Source organism: Equus caballus, chromosome X (assembly GCF_041296265.1).
Source record: "Equus caballus isolate H_3958 breed thoroughbred chromosome X, TB-T2T, whole genome shotgun sequence".
In the NCBI taxonomy this organism is placed as follows: Eukaryota; Metazoa; Chordata; class Mammalia; order Perissodactyla; family Equidae; genus Equus; species Equus caballus.
The window spans coordinates 102,878,621-102,897,808 of NC_091715.1; the positions used below are offsets into that span (position 1 = coordinate 102,878,621).

A 19,188-nucleotide genomic window follows, 5' to 3' on the forward strand; every position below is an offset into this window, starting at 1 on the left:
GAAGACCTCCATTTCTTCAATTCTTCTTAAGCCCTTTTGGTTCGAGTCCTGTAATTTATTTTTATAGAGATTCGTTAAAGAAATGCCTCTGCCTATATTATAATAGAGCTTTTTTATTAAGATTGCATTTTTCCTTTTTCTCCCAAAGCCCCCCGGTACATAGCTGCATATTTTTAAAGATTTTATTTTTTTTTTCCTTTTTCTCCCCAAAGCCCCCCGGTACATAGTTGTGTATTCTTCGTTGTGGGTCCTTCTAGTTGTGGCATGTAGGATGCCACCTCAGCATGGCTTGATGAGCAGTGCCGTGTCCGTGCCCAGGATTCGAACTGGCGAGACCCTGGGCCGCCAAAGTGGAGCATGTGAACTTAACCACCTGGAAACGGGGCGGGCCCCCAACATAATACACTTTTGAAAGGAATATAGTTTTCATTTTGAAATACTTCCCTCTTATTGATTCTTTTTCTCTCACTCTGGTAGTTTCTCAGAGAATTAGAGTAATCTTTTCTTCAGCTAATAGCTCTTATATTTACTCATGAATTCAAGTATGTGAGGTATCTGGGCGACTCAAGTAATGGGAAGAAAAGAATTTTAAATTTGGTAAATAGTAACTATTTCTAGTATTTCTATAAGGCTCCCCATTTTACTTCATGTTCTATCTTTGCAGAAAGTGGTTTGGCCATCCTCCGTCTTTCCTTGATGCACTGAGGGTTTTGATTAGAACTGGAGGCAGTCGTTGGTCAAGCGTGTCCCATGATTTCCAGGAGCACTCTGCTGGTCATGTCTGACAGTTCCTGGTCAAGCCACAGCGGCTCAGCCCTGGAAAGAGTAGATTCTGGGTTGAAGGAAACTGGCCCCAAAGTGGCCGGACTCGCTCTGATGTGGCATGGACTTGGGTTGGGGAGGTCAGGCTCTTAAGGCACGGAAACTGAAATCGCTAGCATTTGAGTGTTTCTGGTGAAGTCTTTTCAAAGATCTCATACCGTAGGCATCAATCAGCAGTTGTTGTCAGTTGACCTTTTGCTCGATGCGGCATGTTGCAGAAATTCTCTGCTGGAGGTCACAGGAAGTTCAGAGGTCTGATTGGTGGACGTGATGCCAAGCAGGAGGGCATGCAATCACCTGACAAGGCGTGGCTTGGAGATAGGCCTCCCTGGGTTGCATTTTATCCAATCAGGTAGGGAGCTTGCCGGTGACTGCAGATAGGCCGCGCTATAAATGGGCCGCCAGCCCTCAGCAGTCGCCATCGTCCTTCCTTCAAAAGACCGCCTCTGGCATGGCTGAGCCCGGCTCTGAGGCTTCCTCTGAGGAAAGCCTGGGCACCACGGAGCCCACGGAAGGCGCCCCGAAGAGCCCGAAGCAGAAGCAGCCAAGGTGCCGCCGCCGCCGCCGCCGCCACTGCCTCGACAGTTTCGCCACCTATTTCCCCAGGGTTCTGAGGCAGGTTCACGAGGGCCTGAGCCTGTCTCAGGAGGCCGTGAGCGTCCTGGATTCGTTCGCGAAGGACATCTTCGAGCGCATCGCCGACGAGGCCACGTGCCTGGTCCGCTCCACCAAGCGCTCCACCATCTCGTACGGAGAGATCCAGACCGCCGTGCGCCTGCTGCTGCCGGGGGACCTTGGCAAGCACGCCGTGGCCGAGGGCACCAAGGCCCTCATCAGATACATCAGCCGCCGCTGAGCTGCCTCAGGAGCGCCGGAGCATCGCAACCCAAAGGCTCTTTTCAGAGCCACCTCACTTGGCGGGAAAAGAGCTGTCGCCCGAAAAGGAGGGGTCTACTCTAGTTTGTTGATCTTGTGGCATTTGGCCGATACGTAGAGTATTTTTACCGCAAAGAAAACATTATCAACTCTACTGTCTACGTTTCTGAGTACAGTTTATTCCATGGAGAATCGTGGATTTTCCTTAACCCTGTTGCGTTTCATGACTTTCCTAATGGGTCATTTCTCTAGGTCAGCTTTAATGGGGGGAATTTCTGTTATACTAATATTTTCTTTTTTCACTGCCATTGCTTCACGAGTATATGGTGGAATTCCCCAGAAGTTCATTATGTGTGGTATGGCAACAGATAAAGTGCAGAAGCAGATATGAGAATCCCTCTGACATCTGTTAGGCCAGATTATGAAGCAGATGTTCAATTATCTGAAACAATGTCAATCTCCTCTCTACTTTTGGATAAAATATTTATCATGTAAATTTGTAATTTATGTTAACATGAGGCAGTGTGTTTATTATGACGATTTTAAGTTATTCTAAAATCAATGTATTGAGGCTTCTGTTCTAAGATTTTGCACGGTAAGTATGGGCAGAATGTAGCATGCATAAAAGTTCTTTGGGGTCCTTGTAATTTTTAGAAGTGTATAGTTGCCCTGAGACCAAAAACGGTTCTAGATATTTACTCACTTGTGCTGCAATCAGATCAACTGAAAATAGCCTCTTTTTCAGTGGTTAAGTCTTTTAAAAAATTCAAAGCCTAATGTTCATTCATTAAACTTTCAAATCCTAAGGCTGAGAGAAAGCTTTCTCGACACCTTCCTGACTCTAATCGGAATGACAGTGGCATTTCATCAGCAAACACGATATTGGGCTTTCATTTGAGGGCTATGTGTTCCCAATAGCATCTTTGGTTTTCCAAGCATTTTCGGTGACATAGTAGGTATCAAGCATTCACAGGTGCCATGTTAGCAACTTTTGAGATTAACATGCTTTTTAATTTTTGGCTTATTCATATAAATCATATTGATAGATTTTCCAATATTAAATCGTGCTAGCGTTCTTGGAAGGAAATCCGTTCCTCCTAGGTGGCTTTTCCTGGACATCATTTAGGTCCTTTCCTCTGCTTACTCGTGTGCACGGTCGCCAACAGGTTAGAGCTCCGATTTCTCACGACTTCCTGGCCACTTGCTTCCTTCAACAGTCCCCAAAGCCCGACTGTGTCCTAGTGCCTTCAATTTTCCAGAAGCAGCCCGGACCCAAGGCTCAGCTGGGTTCACTCTGCAGCAGGAACCTGGACTGTGGTAGAAGGCAAACCAGGGGCTTGGGGAGTGACCGTGACACTTGAGTTACTCTTTCCTTCACCTCTTTCTGTGTGAGTCTCCAACTTTCCAGGCTCCTCATGTTTGAGGCACAGCTGTGCCCGCCCCCAACTAGGGCAAGTTCTGCCTTCCAGGCATTCCTCTACCCTTCTTCTTTGAGCAGTGCCATCCCAAAGTGCTGGATTCTACTCGGAAGTTTCTTTCTTTCTTTCTTTCTTTCTTCCTTCCTTCCTTTATTCCGTTCGTTCTTTCTTTCTATCTATCTTTCTTTTCTTTCTTTCTTTCTTCTTTCTTTCTTTCCGTCTTTCTGTCTCTCTTTCTCTCTCTCTTTCTTTCTTTTTTTCTTTCCTAGGAATATTAGCCCTGAACTAACATCCACCACCAATCCTCCTCTTTTCGCTGAGGAAGGCTAGCCCTGAGCTAACATCCGTGCCCATCTTCCTCTACTTTATAGGTGGGACCCCTACCACAGCAGAGCTTGTCGAGCGGTGCCATGGCCGCACCTGGGATCCGAGCTGGCGAACCCGGGCCGCCGATGCTGAACGTGCGCACTTCACCGCTGCGCCACTGGGCCAGCCCCAAATTCTTAGTTTCTTTATTCTTATTCCCTTCTCCAGGAGAGGCTGGCTACTCCTCCCTGAAGGTCAGGCCCCCTCCTCACTCAGGGGAGCTGCAGATCATGGCCCAGCAGGTATGTCAGGGTTGCAAAAGACCTGATGTGTGAGGCTTCCTTGTCTCTGCTCTTTGTTGATAGAGTGACCATATAATTTCTTGTCCAATTAATGTGGACACTTTTGACCTAAAAGGGGCACTACGAATAACTGTGCTAGGACAACAGGGAAAATCAGGATGCGTGGACACCCTTGTAGGGAAAAGATCTGGGGGATAGAATAAGGACATCCCTTGGGGTTTGGGGATTTGCAGAGCACAAAGGTTAGTGGGAAAATGAGAGGGCATCACCTTTTTTGTGGTTTATTCTCCTTGAAGTTCTGGTGCCTTTGTTTTGTGGAGACAAGTAGCATTGCCAGGCTGCATTAACAGGGAAAAGAGCCGCGACATGGTGAGAGTGTCAGTTAGGGTCCCATAGGTGCTGTGCGCTAGTGGGACTAAGCTCTACAGCAAGAGTGATTAAGGGCACTGGTTTTGGGGTTGGATGAGACTCCCGGGTTCAAACCCCAGCGGTGCCTCTTAGTAGCTGGGGTGCCTTGGATAAGTGACTTGACCTCTCTGAACCTCCTCTGTAGAATAGGGTCTACAAGACTGTTGTGAGGACTCAGTGAGATGACGCAGACAGAGTGCCCAACGAATGGTGGCTATACTTATTCTTGGTCCTGAGATTCAGGCCCTCAGGCAATTGGAGGCGTGGGGGTGAGATTTGGTGCCAGGCAGCTGTATGGACACCCTCTCCTGGCTACCTTGGCCCCATCTGTTTGCTTAGGGCTGACAGCGAGATAAGGGAGGATGACTTTTCCCTCCTGAGCCTCACGTTGGGGAAGTTGCTCAGATAACACTCGTCTGGGTTGTGATGGGACGTTGCTAGGGAGCAATTGGAAGGTGCCTTGTTAGCTCGCTGGTGTTGGGCATTGCCGACTCAGGGCTTTGTTGGCAAGCTGTTCCTCCCCCTACCCATGAAAGCTTGGAGCCCCTCACGCTCTTCCTCTCTGAACCTATTCACCTTTAAAGCCTTGGCTCAAATCCTACCTCCTCTGTGAAGATGACCTGACCCTTGCAGCCTAAATGACTTCTCTCTCCTGGAGCCTCGGGAACTTCAATTGTAAAATGGGCATATGATGTATGAACGCCCCTAAAGAAGGGCCGTGATTAGGACTGAATGAGAGAATGGATGTAGCATGCCAGATGCAGGGTCTGGTACTGGCCTACAGTGGGACCGGCCTCTTTCTCTTCCAACTCTCTGAACTCCCACGACACACGCATCGCGGTCCTGATCAGATGCAGCCTTCCATTGGTAGTCATTCTAGAGTATGGCTGTGCTAGCTCTCCATTCAAGTGTCCTGTCACAGAGGTTGGGGGCCATGTCTTATCCTTCCTCCCCTTCCAGTATCCAGCACTATACAAATCACCGTAATAACCATGCTTTTTTTGGAGCACTTTATGATTCTATGTGGCCGGCACTCTGCGGTGTATGTTATACCCATACGTGTAGACTTTACCCTTTGCCCCTGTATTTTCCTTCCAGCACAGGCAGGCATAATTCTCCCCGTTGAGGAGAGTGAGGTTCCGAGAGGTCGGGTTAACTACTAGCCAAGCTCACATAACTAGTAATGGCATAGGCAGGAATCAAATCCCGGTTTGACTCCTATGCTAGATTAAGTTTCCAGTGAACGCCTGGGACCGCACGAATGGGAGGATGGACAGAAGAAGAGATCAGAATAGGAGTGCCGGCACCCTTACCCCTTATTAGTAGAGGGAGGCTTGCTGGAGAAAAACCTATGCGTAATAAAGATACAGGATTCAGTGGGTCCCCAAGACTAGGTAAGGGCACACGGTACCTCTTGGACAGGAAAATAGAGGGAGGCCAAGCTAAACCCCAGGGCAATTGCCCCAGGGAATTCCACAGTGGCTCCAAGTTCTCAAAAGTTAGGAGTGGGGGACCCGCTCACTGACCGTTCTCAAGGTGAACTCTAGAGGAAGCCCGGGTCAAAGGAGCCTCCTTCGAAAGGGGTTCCTAACCTAGGAACTTTTGAATTCCCCTGGAGTCAAGGCTGGGCTTTTCCCTCCGGAAGCTCCTTGGAAAAAACCAGGAGAGAATAGCAAGCATGGGTTCTATGATTAGGCGTGGAGATGAACTCTGCTGCGCTCTTGCATCAGGGGCGGTGATGGAGAGAGAGCAGAGGGATTTGCTGTTTAATTCGGCAGACCGCAAAGCTCAAGTGGCTTCAGACTGACCTGGAAACCCATCGTTACGACCTTACAGGCAAGAAGGCTGGTAGTCCTAGGCGGGACACAGTGCCCAAACCTCACGCCCTGGGCTAGAGCACTTCAGGGTCTTGGGAGTGTGCTCAGCTAGGCTTTGCCTGGTCCCGGTAGAGCTAGGCCTCTTATGGGTGAGTGCTTCAGGGGTCTATGAGCTGTCTCTTTGGTTCCGCCAGACTTTCCAGGGGTCTCACTCCAGAGGGAAAAGCCCTTCTCTGGCAGAACTCCAGGGTTTTCAGCTCTACCCCTGCCCTGGCTCCCTGAGATTCAGATTTGGGAAGCCTTAGCGAGGGAGCAGGGCACATCCGAGCTCTCCCCCTGCCCCGACTGGCCTGCCAAGGCAGCATCCAATGGCACTCCCGGCTTCTACTCACAGGACCGCTCCCCGCTGACCTGTTCGGGCAGGCGGCGTGGTGCAAGGAACAAGAAGCTGGGCTCACGTGTCAGGTGGAGCTGAGGTCTAATCCCGGCTCACCTGCTTTCTGAACTGTGTGAGGCACGGGTATTGACTCAACTGTTTAGTCTATAGGCTTCTTTCTGCATTGGTGATATAATAGTGCTTGCCTCGTAGAGTATCAGAGATCCATGAAGAGGGCTTTCACGTGCCCCCACCCAACCTTGCAGAAGGGGGAAGAATCAGCTATCAGAAAAACAAGAGGACTGTCAAATCTGTGTGAAATCATCTTTGTGAACTGTACAGCATAACTCCGAGCATTACTTTTTGTTATTCTGTGTGACAGGATACAAATTGGTAACTGTGAAGGTAGAAACGATAGCAAAAGAAAAGCCTGGAATTGCCACATTTGAGTAATGTTCAGTTCTGCGACCGCCATATTTTAGTCACGCTATCGTCCAGAAAGGTCAGGACTTCTCGTGTTAGGGTTTACAGCACAGCTTGCATTCATCTGTTCAGTTATTCAACAAACATTTACCGAGTGCCTACCATGTCAGGCACTGCTAGGTGCTAGGAATCAGAGACGAATAAGCTGAGAGCCCGTAAACTGCTTAGAGTCTACAGAGGGAGGCAGATACTTTAGTCCGATGTTTGTAATATATTAAATGCTGTGAAAGAGATGTGCTTAGGCTGTTTCGGGAGCCCGGATGCAGGGCATCCCACGAAGCTGGGGGCGGGGGAAGGGGGGGTCAGGAAGGTCTTTCTGGGAGAGGTAAAGTCCAAGTCATGTGGGTCTTGTAGCTTCTCTCAGGTTTTATTTCATATTTTGCTGCTTGTTCATTTGGGGTTCTGTTTTCAAAATGAGAAGGAGGCATGAGGTAAGGGAGACATCCTAACGGGCGGAAAGAGCAGGAGCAGGCTGGAGGCTGGGGATGTAGAGCGACCACCTGTCCTACTTTCCCGGGTACTAAAGGGCTTCCCGGGATGACTTGCAGGTACATTAGCAAAACAGTGTCGGTTTTCCTGTGATCGAGGGCACCCACGATGTGGGACTGTCACGTGCTGGGATCGGAAAAGTGCTAGGCGAACTGAGAGGCGTTGGTCACCCTGTGGGGGAGCTGCAAGGGGCTCCGTGTCTGTGCAACCTTAAATGCTAGGCAGGAAGTGGTGGCAGATGAGACTGCGGAGGGAAGCAGGGACCAGATCACGAAGGTCCTGGAGTGCCTATTAAGGAACTTGTACCTTGTCCTCCAGGCAGTGGGGATCCTGGAAGGGTTTTAAGCAGGGAAGTGACAGATGGTCAGATTTGGGTTTTAGTTAGATCACTCTGGCAGTAGTGCAGAGGCTGGATTTCAAGAGGCCGAGACTGGAGGCAGGAGGTGGTTGCCTTAATCCAGGTAACGATGGTGAAGGCTCGATGAGAAGCAGTGGGATGGAGTGGAGGGGAGAGATTCAGGGACCACTTGAGAGCTAAATTTGGTAGCGTGACTAATGGAATGTGGAGACTGAGGGACAGCAGAGTTGACGATGATCACCCCAATTTAGAAGAACTTTACCCAACATTTTGCATAAATGAAAAAATAGAAAATAAATTATAACCGAACACCCATCTACCCACCATCCACCTCAAGGAAAAAAATAGGACAGACCTTGTCAAAGCCCCACGGACCCCCTCCCATATACCAGTCCCCCCCCCCCGCCCCCCGCCCCGAGAAGTAACCCCTGCATCGAGTTGATGTTTCTCATTTCCGTGAATTTATTTATGCTTCTGCTACGCAGATATGAGGTGGTAAACAACATACACCGATAGCCTTGATCTGCATGCTTCTAAACTTTATATAGATCACATCATGATGTAAGTGCTCTTCTGTAACACGCTGTTTTCTCTCACTATTGTGTGTGAGATACTGCCATAAGGACATCCACAGCTCCTGTTCACTTATTTTCATTGATGAATGGCATTCATTTGTGCGAATATATCACAGTTTGTTCATCCATTTTACTGTTGACGACCATTTAGCTTGTTTCTAAATCTTTGGTTAAGAAATACAACGCTGCTAACAACCTTCTCCTCCGCGTCTCCTTGTGCCCAGGCCTCTGGATTGGGTACCTAGAGCGGTAATTGCTGCGGTCAGCAGTGTGTGCATCTCCTGCACGTTAATCGATATGCCGGATTGCTCTCCGAAGGGGTCAGTCCACCTTGCACTCCTACTAGCAATGTATGCGAAGTCCCCATTGCTCTGTCTCCTCACCAGCATTCGGGGTGGTCAGTCTTTTGTTTATCCTTGCAGCTCTGATGGTGTGAAATAGTATCTCACCGTGGTCTTAGCAGGCTTTTCTCAGACTACTAGCCAGGTGACGCCTCTTCCCGTGTATTGTTTTCCGTTTGTGCTTCCTCTTCTGTAAAATGCCTGGACTAAGCTTCCTAATTTTTCAGAAGCACCTGAGGCCATAGAATCCCCTCTAAGAGGCACCTAGCCATCGCCATTATTGGAACTGTCTTGTACAGTCACTCTTTATGTCCCTATGTGTTTATTGCCCTGCAGCTTTACTATGATGTGTCCACATGTGTGTCCTGAGTCCAGGGAATCACGACTTTCCTTCATTCCGGGAAATTACAAGCTAGTCCCGCTTTGAAGGTTATCCCTCCCCCCTTTGCCCAGTATCCCGTACACAAACTCCGATGAGGTGAACGTTTTACGTTTTTGGCCCACTCCTTATGTCTCTTCACCTTTTCTCCCTCTTAATCTCTCCAGGAGGCATTCTCCAGAATTCCTTTCGTCTGTCCTCCGATGCCCTCGTTCTCTATCCAGGGGTGTCTAATCAGTTATTTAAAATTACACTAAGCTTGTCTTCCAGTGGTTCCATCTTTCACTTTCAGAAATTTTGTTGGATCCTTTGTGATCTTTGGTTCTTTCCTCCTTCTCATTGTTTATATCCTCTCATCTACCTAAACACATTAAACACTTTTTTTAATAGTTTGCACCTGATGATAAGTCTTTGGAGGAGGATATGCCTGGTTTTTTGAATTATGAGCGTGTTTGGGAGGGCTTTCTCAGTGGGGACCTTCTTAAAGCCTCAGTTAAAGGTGGGCTCCTCCAGAGCAGATTTGACTTGCATTTGCCCCATGCTGAGTTCCTGCCAGAATGCTTTGAGCCATACTGATAGTGTTGATTGGAACTCCAAAGCCGCATGAAGGCAGAATTGGGATCTTCAATTCTCAAAGGGGCCTTTTTCCCCCATCGAGACCCAAGACGTGGAGATATAAGTGTCCTCATCGTGTGCCCATCCTAGTAGCTTAAAGGCCAGCTTTTCACTGAGGGTGTTGTCTTTCAAGGGCCTGGGGTTGACACAAAGGTCTCAGTTGTCTATTAACCTCCGGCTCTTTTCCAGATCTTCCAAGCATTTAAAATAAGGTTTACGATAATCTTTTCAAGTACTTCTACCTGTTTGCAATGGGAGGTTTTTCGATAAGCTGCTGCAAGTGGTGCCCCAATAAGAATTGTAAGTGACCCTTAAAAGTATGTACCAGACTAGGGTCACCCAGTGGTATTCAGCTGACTTCAAGGCCACTCTTCAAGACAACTTGCACTCCCTCCCGTGCCTATTGCCTTGAGGGACTGATTGGAGGGCTGGGCTCAGCTGGGCCCCTGTCCTGCTGCATAGATTCTCAGAGCCGCTCTATGTGGTGTCTTCCGCAGGATAAGCAGACTTCCCACATGGCAGTTCAGAGCTCTCAAGAAACCAGGCAGAAGCCACCTGTCCTCGTAAAGGTTAGATCCATAATCATCATAACATCCCCTCCAGCATTTCCCGTTGGTCAAAGCAGTCACCAGCAAGCCCAGGGTCAAGAGCGGTGGATAACAGACAGGACCCCTCAATGGGAAGAATGTCACGGAATGGGGAGCTTTCCTGAGCCTGACACGTAGTGCCACGCAGCTCTCATTTCTGGAGATGCTGCTGGGTGCCACACACTGAGTATAACCGTACAACAAAGTCCTTGGTGCCCTGGCCCAGATGGTAAACTCTGGAGTGGTTTTCCACTTGACTTGCCCCAAGCAAGGTGACCCGGCCCACGTAGTGGATCCCTCTAATCCGCGGCAGAGCCTTCACCCTTAAGGAGCATGAAGTTTCTAACCGTTACGGACATGCTCGCCCACTCATGGGTCCCTGGACATAGACTCACAGGCACACAGAGAGGCAGAAAGGAGGATGTTTCAAGTGAGTACTTGGTGAAAGGAACTTCACCAGGACCTGCTACCGATATCTGATTTTCCCGACTTGGGGCCAACGAGTTTCCGCATATTCGTCATGGCCCTCTTCTTTCAGGGGTCCTGGAAGTCTTGATAATTCAACTGCAATCCATCCCTCTCCTCGGTGCATACAAAAGCACGTGTGGACGGAGTCATTAATGAGGCAAGGCTGAGGCCACAGAAAGAATTTAGAGAGGAGGACAAGCAAAAGCTGCCCCCAATGTCTGTCATCCCACCCTGTTAGAGCTTGGACAAGGGAAGCACTTGTTCATACATTTCAATTTGGATTAATTACCAAAAGGACATAGGGGCCGGAGAAGCAAATCAACACTGCTTGATTTTAGAAGTAATGAGAAGGAAATTTCCTTTTACTTTAAAGTACTTCCTGTCAAGTAGATTAATTCAGAGAAGCATGGTTTCTAGAGTCCTCTGATAGGCTCAAACACAGCAAGGCTGATACCAGACACTGAAGTGAGCTTCAGGAGATCAATCACGGTCCTGGTGTCACATCTAAGCCAGCAGTCACGTGACCTTGGCTAAAGTCCTTCATCTCTCAGGTAAGATCTCCTCTGGGAAAGGACACTGAGTTCCTAGGAGAAATAGAATTCGCTATGCCAGTCCAATTATTTTAACAAGCGCAGTAGTGATGCGCAATTCCTCCTTTAAACAAAATTCCCAGTGGTGCATGACAAACTACCTGTGTGAGCATCATGTCCACCCCAAGTCACGTGGTACTTGCCTAACTTGAACACCCAAGGGCTGCCGTTGTTCACCATTGCCCTGGTGTAGGAACATGTTGGAAGCAGAGTAGCTACATTAAGGGCAGCTTTCAGGATTTCAGAAGAATCCTGGGGCAACAGGAGAGGCCATAAGGGGCAGGACTAACCATGTCACAACCCCCAGATGGGTCCTAGGCAGCATGGCAAGGACTGGATAGACGACCTGCTAGAGGGGTGTTGGGGTGCTCTCATGCTCCTCTGATGTCCACCAGTGACTCTAATCTTTGTTTGTAAAGTCCCTCGTAATAAGGAGAAAGAGCAAATGGTCACTTTTATAAGCTTACTCTTCCCCCACCCCACGCTCATTCTCCTCTCCTCCGGGAGTGAGAGGCCACGATCAAAGAGGAGGAGGGTGATGATGGATCAGGAACCAGGAACAACTCGTCTTACCGGTCCCTGTCTTGGGAGCTGGGTGTTCATCCTGCCAAGATGATGCGGTGGATTTTATCTTGTCAGGCCCATGGGCTTGGGGGTGAAGAAAAAATAACTGAACATTCCTATGGCTACAAAAGGAAAACAGGGTGGAGTCAGAGGGAATTCGTTTAACACTGTTAATTGGCAAAGAACCACAGCCCCTTCCCCCTTAACCTCCAAGGCTGAACAACCCGAGAAGACTCTTATTGCTTCAGCCCAGGAGAACTGCTCACACTTTGGGCCAATGGGCGTGCCTCAGGGGCTGCAGGTCCCTCACCGACTGAGCCGGTCGAGAGCGGTGTTTGGGCTGCTCTAATTGGATGCTCCTATCATTTCGTGATGCCGAGTTGCAAGTCACGAGGTTTCCATTTTCAAAACTAAGAGCCTATACCCTGGAAGAGAACAAAATAAGATTAATCCGAACGAGTCAGAACGGTAACTTCAGTTTCTTGCGGATTGGATTGGTATTGTTTCTTTACCTTTTCGATTTAGTTATTTCTGTACTGTGTTTGGGTCCTTGCTTATGTTCTTAAATGATTTCCGTAAGACTAGTAATGTTGAAACAACTCTGAATGGGGTATGCTTGTCCTTTTAGCAATATTTTCCCTGAGTTGATTCTTATAATTTATTTAGGCAGTAAAGCCCTTTCCCTTAGTTTGTCCTTTCAGTAACCCACACCGTTAGATCATGACTGCTCACTAGATGCCCTTTTTCCTTAATCACCTTCTGAAGTGAATAACTGCCCGTGCTCTTTTCACCTTCCCGTCTAAGATCATCTGGAGGTACCACTCAGAGAGATTAACTTGCAGTTGATTGGGTGGTAGTTTTTCCTGGTCTCCTTGGAAACCAAATTCTTTTCTCCAAATCTTCTCACAAGATTTTTCTGAGATTCCGGAATAGTACATGTTAACGCTTCTGATCAGGGGGCTCCCATAGCCCAGGTCCTCACTCTAAACATCCCAAGGAGTGTCTGGGGGTATAATTGCCCATCGGAATTCTTCTACATGGGACTGAGAAAACATGAGACCTTTAGACCCCTCCTCGATCAGGCATTGCCCCCCTTCATGCTCGCACTCCTGAGGGGAGAAAGATCCCTCTAGTGTCCTGTCTTTGCCTCATTCTTTACCTTGAGCCTGCGAGGCACCCTCAAACTTAAATAGACTTTCTGCTTTGTCTCTCCTGCAGAGTGCTTTAAGTCCCATTTCTCAGGGCCTTAAAGACAGTTTGGTTTCGGTAAGTTATCCAGATTTTGTCTCATTGTTTGGCTGAGAGTGACATCCTTTACAGGTTTCTACATCCTAATCAATAGGGGAATTTGCAACTTATTTTAAAAGTACAAATGGAATACTTAACAAAACTGAATAAACATTGGTACTTAAAGCAAATCACAATGCATTTATTAGGACTGAACTGACAGCGTATCGTTTCTCTTCACAGAGATAGAGGGCCAGAAATAAGAAATAAATGAAATTATTCAGTGTTCTAATAGTTGAGGAAACCTACATGGAAGGGGTCACCTGGTTTCCCCTAAGTGGTCACCAATGTGCTCATGCTCTCTCCTTTTAAACTAAATGAGTATCTACAAACCACTGCGTATGATCAAACATCAATATTAACACACAGGAAAGAGAGTCCTATGAACCACGAATTTTGAAGCAATCTAATATGGGCTGTACCAGGAACCACGAAAACAGAGAGGGCGGCTACATGAGAATCCTGACTAAATACAGCGCAGATCAGCGGACGCGTGCATCTGGCCCACAGACACGAGAAAACTACACGTTTGTTGCTTTAATGCACCATGTTTTGAGGTGGTTTACCGTGCAGCACAGCTACATGACACACTATTACGAAAAATTCAATTGTTTCCAGGTTGCTTAGGGATTTGGATGCTTTAAGCAATCAAAACATCTGTTCAGCTGGGACTTTTCATCAATATCCTATGCTTATATAAGCATTGCGAGAATTTTAAAACTGTAACTACACCTCCTAGTATACATCAAACTAGCATTTATGTGCTAAGAGAAACAATGTTCTCTCAATATAATGGAAGAGTCAGGAGATATGCCCACCAATAGCTCCAAATTCATGCCACCTGTGGGTTGAACTCTGTCCCCCGAAAATTCATACGTTGATGTCCTAAACCCCAGGACCTCATGGGTGATTGTATTCGGAGATAGGGTCTTTGCTGAGGGAAGCAAGTTAAAATCAGTTCCTTATGGTGGATCCTAATGCAAAATGTCATGTCTCCATGTGAAAAAGGAAAATATGGAAGCGGAGAAAGCACATAGGGAGGAAACTGTGAACACGCTTAGGGAGGTCTCTGCCATTTACAAAGCAAGGAGAGAGGCCTGGAACAGATGCTTCCCTCACACTACTCTGAAGGAACCCACCCAGCTGACACCTTGATTTGGACTTCGAGCCTCCAGACGTGTGAGACATTAAACATGTGTTCGTTAAGTAAACCGATCTCTGTCACTTTTTTGCATCAGCCCTAGAAAACTAATATAATAATCTTAAATCACCATGATTAGAGAATACCAAACAGACAAAGAAACATGCGGCAGGCAAATCGTCACACCTGATATCCTCTCTGTCACCAAGGCCGAACATCTCATGAAGACACTTATCGGTTCGCACCAGAAGACCGGCTGGCATATCAGGCCAATGGCTGCGGCTCACTTGTGCGGGTCCATTACTGGCTGACTCAGAACCAAACGGGGTAGGAGCCTCTCAGATTGGACGCTCCCATCATCCCCACGATGCCGAGGTACAAGTCAGGGAGGTTTGCGTTTTTACAAACAAAGAGTAAAGCTTGGAAGAGGATAAAATTAGATCGTCTGAACAACTTAGAGTGGTAACTTCAAGTTGCAGGCAGCCTGGAATAGACGCTTTTTCACGAACTCCTTGATTTAGCCCTTCCTTTAGTGTGTTTGGGTCCACATTGTAAGTGCATTCCGTAACCCAGGCACTAGTGGAAACAGTTTGAATGGGGTATGTGTGTCCCGTTAATACGATTTTCCCTGGGTTAGTGCTTATAATGCATTATTTAAGCAGTGAACCCTTTCCCTCGGTTAGTCTTTACAATATACCGCTGCATTAGATCGCGATTGATCGCTAGGGGCCCTTCTTTCCTCAGTCATCCACTGAAGAGAATAATCACAGTCACCCACTTCCGCTTCCACTCTTCAACATCAAACACCATTTCCCCCCTTCTCTTCCTAGATTTCCTATGTGTCGCTCACCCTTGCACTCCCAGTTTTCTCTCCGCAGACGCGTTAGGGTACATTTTTAACGTGTTTTACTAATGCTCCTATATGATTTCTGAATCTACAGATGCAAAACACTCAAAGCACCATAAAAATGTCCTAATACATTAGATTTCTTTAAATGACGTTTTACATAACACCATAGCTAAGAGACCAGCACACAAGAATAACTTTGGGAATTCACTCCCGTGTCATATTGACAAACTCTGGCATTTTGCAGCAGCAGCATCCATTAGCATGAGAGAAATTCAGTGATTCGTGCGGTTGGCTTTTTTCAGACTGGTGCACACTTGTTTCTCTGAAAAGGCACGTGGCTCTGCAAAGAGTGTTGGCTCCTGAAATTTTGTTTCCGGTGTGTACAACAATTTCTAGTTGTTACAGAAAGAGAAGTACTGCACTTGATTTCATGGTAGCTTCTAATGGCAACTTGTGCAGCAAGCTCTTTTTGTCTAATCCTCTTATATGATTTTACCAACATTCTAGAATAACAATAAGTAACGAACTTCATGTGGGGCATGTTCGCCTAAATTCTTTCTCTATTGATCTCAAGGGGAGCTCCAGAGGTAATATTGCAATAGTCGGTGAACTCTCTCTACTATCCTGCCCTGCCCTCATTTGACTCCTGAGCAAGTGGTACTCTGTCAAAGGTGGAATACTCTGTTTTCCGTCTTTCCTGGGTGGGCCCAAGAAACGCTGTGACTTTCGTAGTCTATCTAGCTTTTGTATCACTGTTTGGCTGAGAGAGCCATCATTTACAAGTTCCCACATTCTAGTCAAAAGGGTTATTTACAACTTATTTTAAGTGTTCAAAGGAAACACTTAATCATGATGAAATATTGGGCTTTAAAGCAAATCAGAATAAATTGCAAAGGATTGAAGAACCACGGTATACTCTCTCTCCACAGGTGTCGGAAACTAGAAATCAGTTTAAAAGGAAAAGTAATCAGAAAATCGGCAACGTCTTTGAGATTCAGCAATACACTTACGGAAAAATGGAAGAAATAAAAGTCAAACCAACCTCTTCTTGGGCCAAAAAAAGAGGAAATTAGAATATACCAACCGTAACATGAATATTAACCTTCAAGTTGCTGGAGGAAAAGGGATTCACTCATCTCAGTTTTTTAAATTGCTGGTAATCCTCCTTTAAGTTGATGCAAGAGGCTGTTGACAAAGAAATAACAGGCCAAAATGGACTCATTTGCCCTCAGGACAACAAACCAAAACCTAATTGCAGTTTTAACGTCTTCCACGAACGTGGCCTTTCAATAGCCAATCTGAAATTTCCTGTTTAGCACTGGTGAGGCAATCTATACCATAAGACTCCTGCCGTATGCCCTTCCCCTAAAAAGAAGATGACCTGGCCTGAAACAATCCTTTTGTTCCTTCTGGTAATAACTTCCCCGCCCCACATTTCTGCCTATAAAATCCTTCCATGTCGTACAGCTTTTCAGAGTACCTCTCTACTTACTAGATGGGATGCTGCCCAGACAATGAATCACTCAAAAAGAGCCAATTAGATCTTCGAGTCATCAAGCACCATTTAGAACCATAGTTTCATGGTGGCGCAGAAAAGAAATGATGACTCTCCAGAAACCAAACTTGAAGTTCATGGAAGATGGCGATCTAAGTGACAGACAATTCAAAATAGCTGTCACGAAGAAACTCAACGAGTTACAGGAAAACTCAGAAAGACAATTCAGTGAGCTCAGGCATAAAATTAATAAACAGAAGGAGTACTTCACCAAAGAAACTGAAAGTATAAAAACAACCTGCCGAACAGAAGCTCTGGGCTGAAGAATGCAACAAATGAGACGAAGAATAAAGTAGAAAGCCTTGGAAATAGAGCAGACCACATGCAAGAGAGAATTAGCGAGCTCAAAGATAGAAATCTAGAAACCCTTCAGGTGGAGAAGGGGAGAGATTTAAGATTTTTTCAAAATTGAGAAATTCTATGAGAAATATATGACTGAATCAGGAAACGCAACATAAGGATAATGGGTATGCGAAAAGGAGAAGAGAGAGAGAAGGGAGCCGAGAGCTGATTTAAAGAAACAATAGCTGAGAACTTCTCAAACCTGGGGAAAGAACTGGACATACATGTACATGAAGCTAATAGAACACCTAATTACCTCAATGCAAAAAAGATCTTCTCCAAGGCGCATTATATTAAAACTGTAAAAGTCAATGACAAAAAAGAATAAGAAGGGTGGCTAGAGACAAGAATATAATAACTTACAAGGGACTCCCATTAGGCTATCAACAGATTTCTCACCAGGGACTTTACAGGCCAGGAGAGAGTAGAATGACATATTGAAAATAATGAAGAGTAAAACTGTCTGCCAAGAATACTCTACCCAGCAAATTTACCTTTCAAATATGAAGGAGAAATAAAATCTTTCCAAGACAAACAGAAGCTGAGGGAATTCATCGCCACTAGACCTGCTTTATAAGAAACCTTGAAGAAAGGTCTCCCACTCAAAACGACGGCAAAGAGATACAAACTTTTAAGCACGGTGATAGACAAATAGAATCAGAAAATTGCAACTCTATAACTGAATGGGTTATCAAGAAGTTAATGATAACACAAAGGCTAAAGGGAAAGAAAGCATTAAAAACAACAATAACCACTTTAATTTGGTAACAAACTTACAACACAAAAAGGGATAATTTGTGACAACAAAAGCATAGAAGAGGAAGAGGGAAAGGATGGGACCTGCATAGGCAGATGGAGATAAGATGTCATCAGTAGAAAAAGGACTGTCCCATCTCTCAGATATTTTATACAAACATCATGGTAAACACAAAACAAAAATTCAGAGCAGAGTCACAAAACAGAAAGACGGAGGAAACTGAGAAACACGTCACAGAAAACCAAGTGAAATATAGAACGACAAGAAAACAAAAGACAAAATGGCAGGATTAAGCCATCATAGATTAAAGGTCAACAAGCAATAATCAACCTAAATGTAAATCGATTGAACTCACCAATCAAAGGACACGGATTAAAAATAAGACTCAAGAATGTGCTGCCACCAGGAGACCCCATCTCAGCTCCAAGCATTTGACAAGATCCAACACCCATTATAATAAAAAAATTCTCAATAAAATGGGTGTAGAAGGAAAGCACCTCAACCTAATAAAGGCCATATATGACAAACCCATAGTCAACATGATATAAAATGGTGAAAAACTGAAAGCCATTCTTTTAAGAACAGGAACAAGTCGAGGATGACCACTCACACCACTCTTATTCAACATAATATGGGAAGTCCTAGGCGGAGAAATTAGGCAAGAAAAAGAAATAAATTGTATCCAGGTTGGAAAGGAAATAGTAAAACTATCACTGTTTGGGAATGACATGATTCTATACAGAAAACCCTAAAGAATTCACCAAAAAACCTTTAGACGTCATTAAACAAATACAGTAAAGTTTCAGGGTACAAAATCAAAGTACAAAAATCAGGAGCATTTCTGCAAACTAACAACAAAATAGCAGAAAGACGTCAAGAGTACAATCCCATTTACACTTGCAACAAAAAGGATAAAATACCTGGAACAAACTGAGGAGTTGAAAGACCTACACACCGGAAAACAGAAGACATTGCTGAAAGAAATCGAAGAAGACCTAAAGAAATGGAAAGATATTCCGTGCTCATAGGTTGGAAGAATTAACACAGTTAAAATGCCCATATTACCTAAAGCCATCTACAGATTCAATGCAATCCCAGCAGAATCCCAAGGACATTCTTCACAGAAATAGGAGAAAGAATCCTAGAATTTCTATGGAACAACAAAAGACCCTGAGTAGCCAAAGCAGCCCTGAGAAAAAAGAACAAAGCTGGAGGTACCACACTCCCTGCTTTCAAAATATGCTACAAAGCTCTAGTACTCAAAACAGCATGGTATTGGTAACAACACCAACACGGATCAACGGAACAGAACTGAGAACCCAGAAATAAAACCATACGTCTGTGGACACGAATCTTTGACAAAGGAGTCAAGAACATGCAATGGAGAGAGGAAAGTCTCTTCAATAAATGGTGTTGGGAAAACTGGACAGCTGTATGCAAACGAGTGAAAGTAGACCATTATCTACACCATACGCAAAAATG

General features: G+C 45.7%; 1 protein-coding gene across 1 annotated transcript; it reads left to right on the plus strand.

Annotated features, from left to right (window-relative positions):
* Positions 1–1,270: 1,270 nt before the first annotated feature.
* LOC100147687 (histone H2B type W-T-like) lies at positions 1,271–1,685 on the plus strand. Its single transcript, XM_023635359.2, has one exon. It carries the CDS (start codon positions 1,274–1,276, stop codon positions 1,676–1,678), a length of 405 nt encoding a protein of 134 aa, XP_023491127.2. The 5' UTR covers positions 1,271–1,273; the 3' UTR covers positions 1,679–1,685.
* Positions 1,686–19,188: the final 17,503 nt, after the last annotated feature.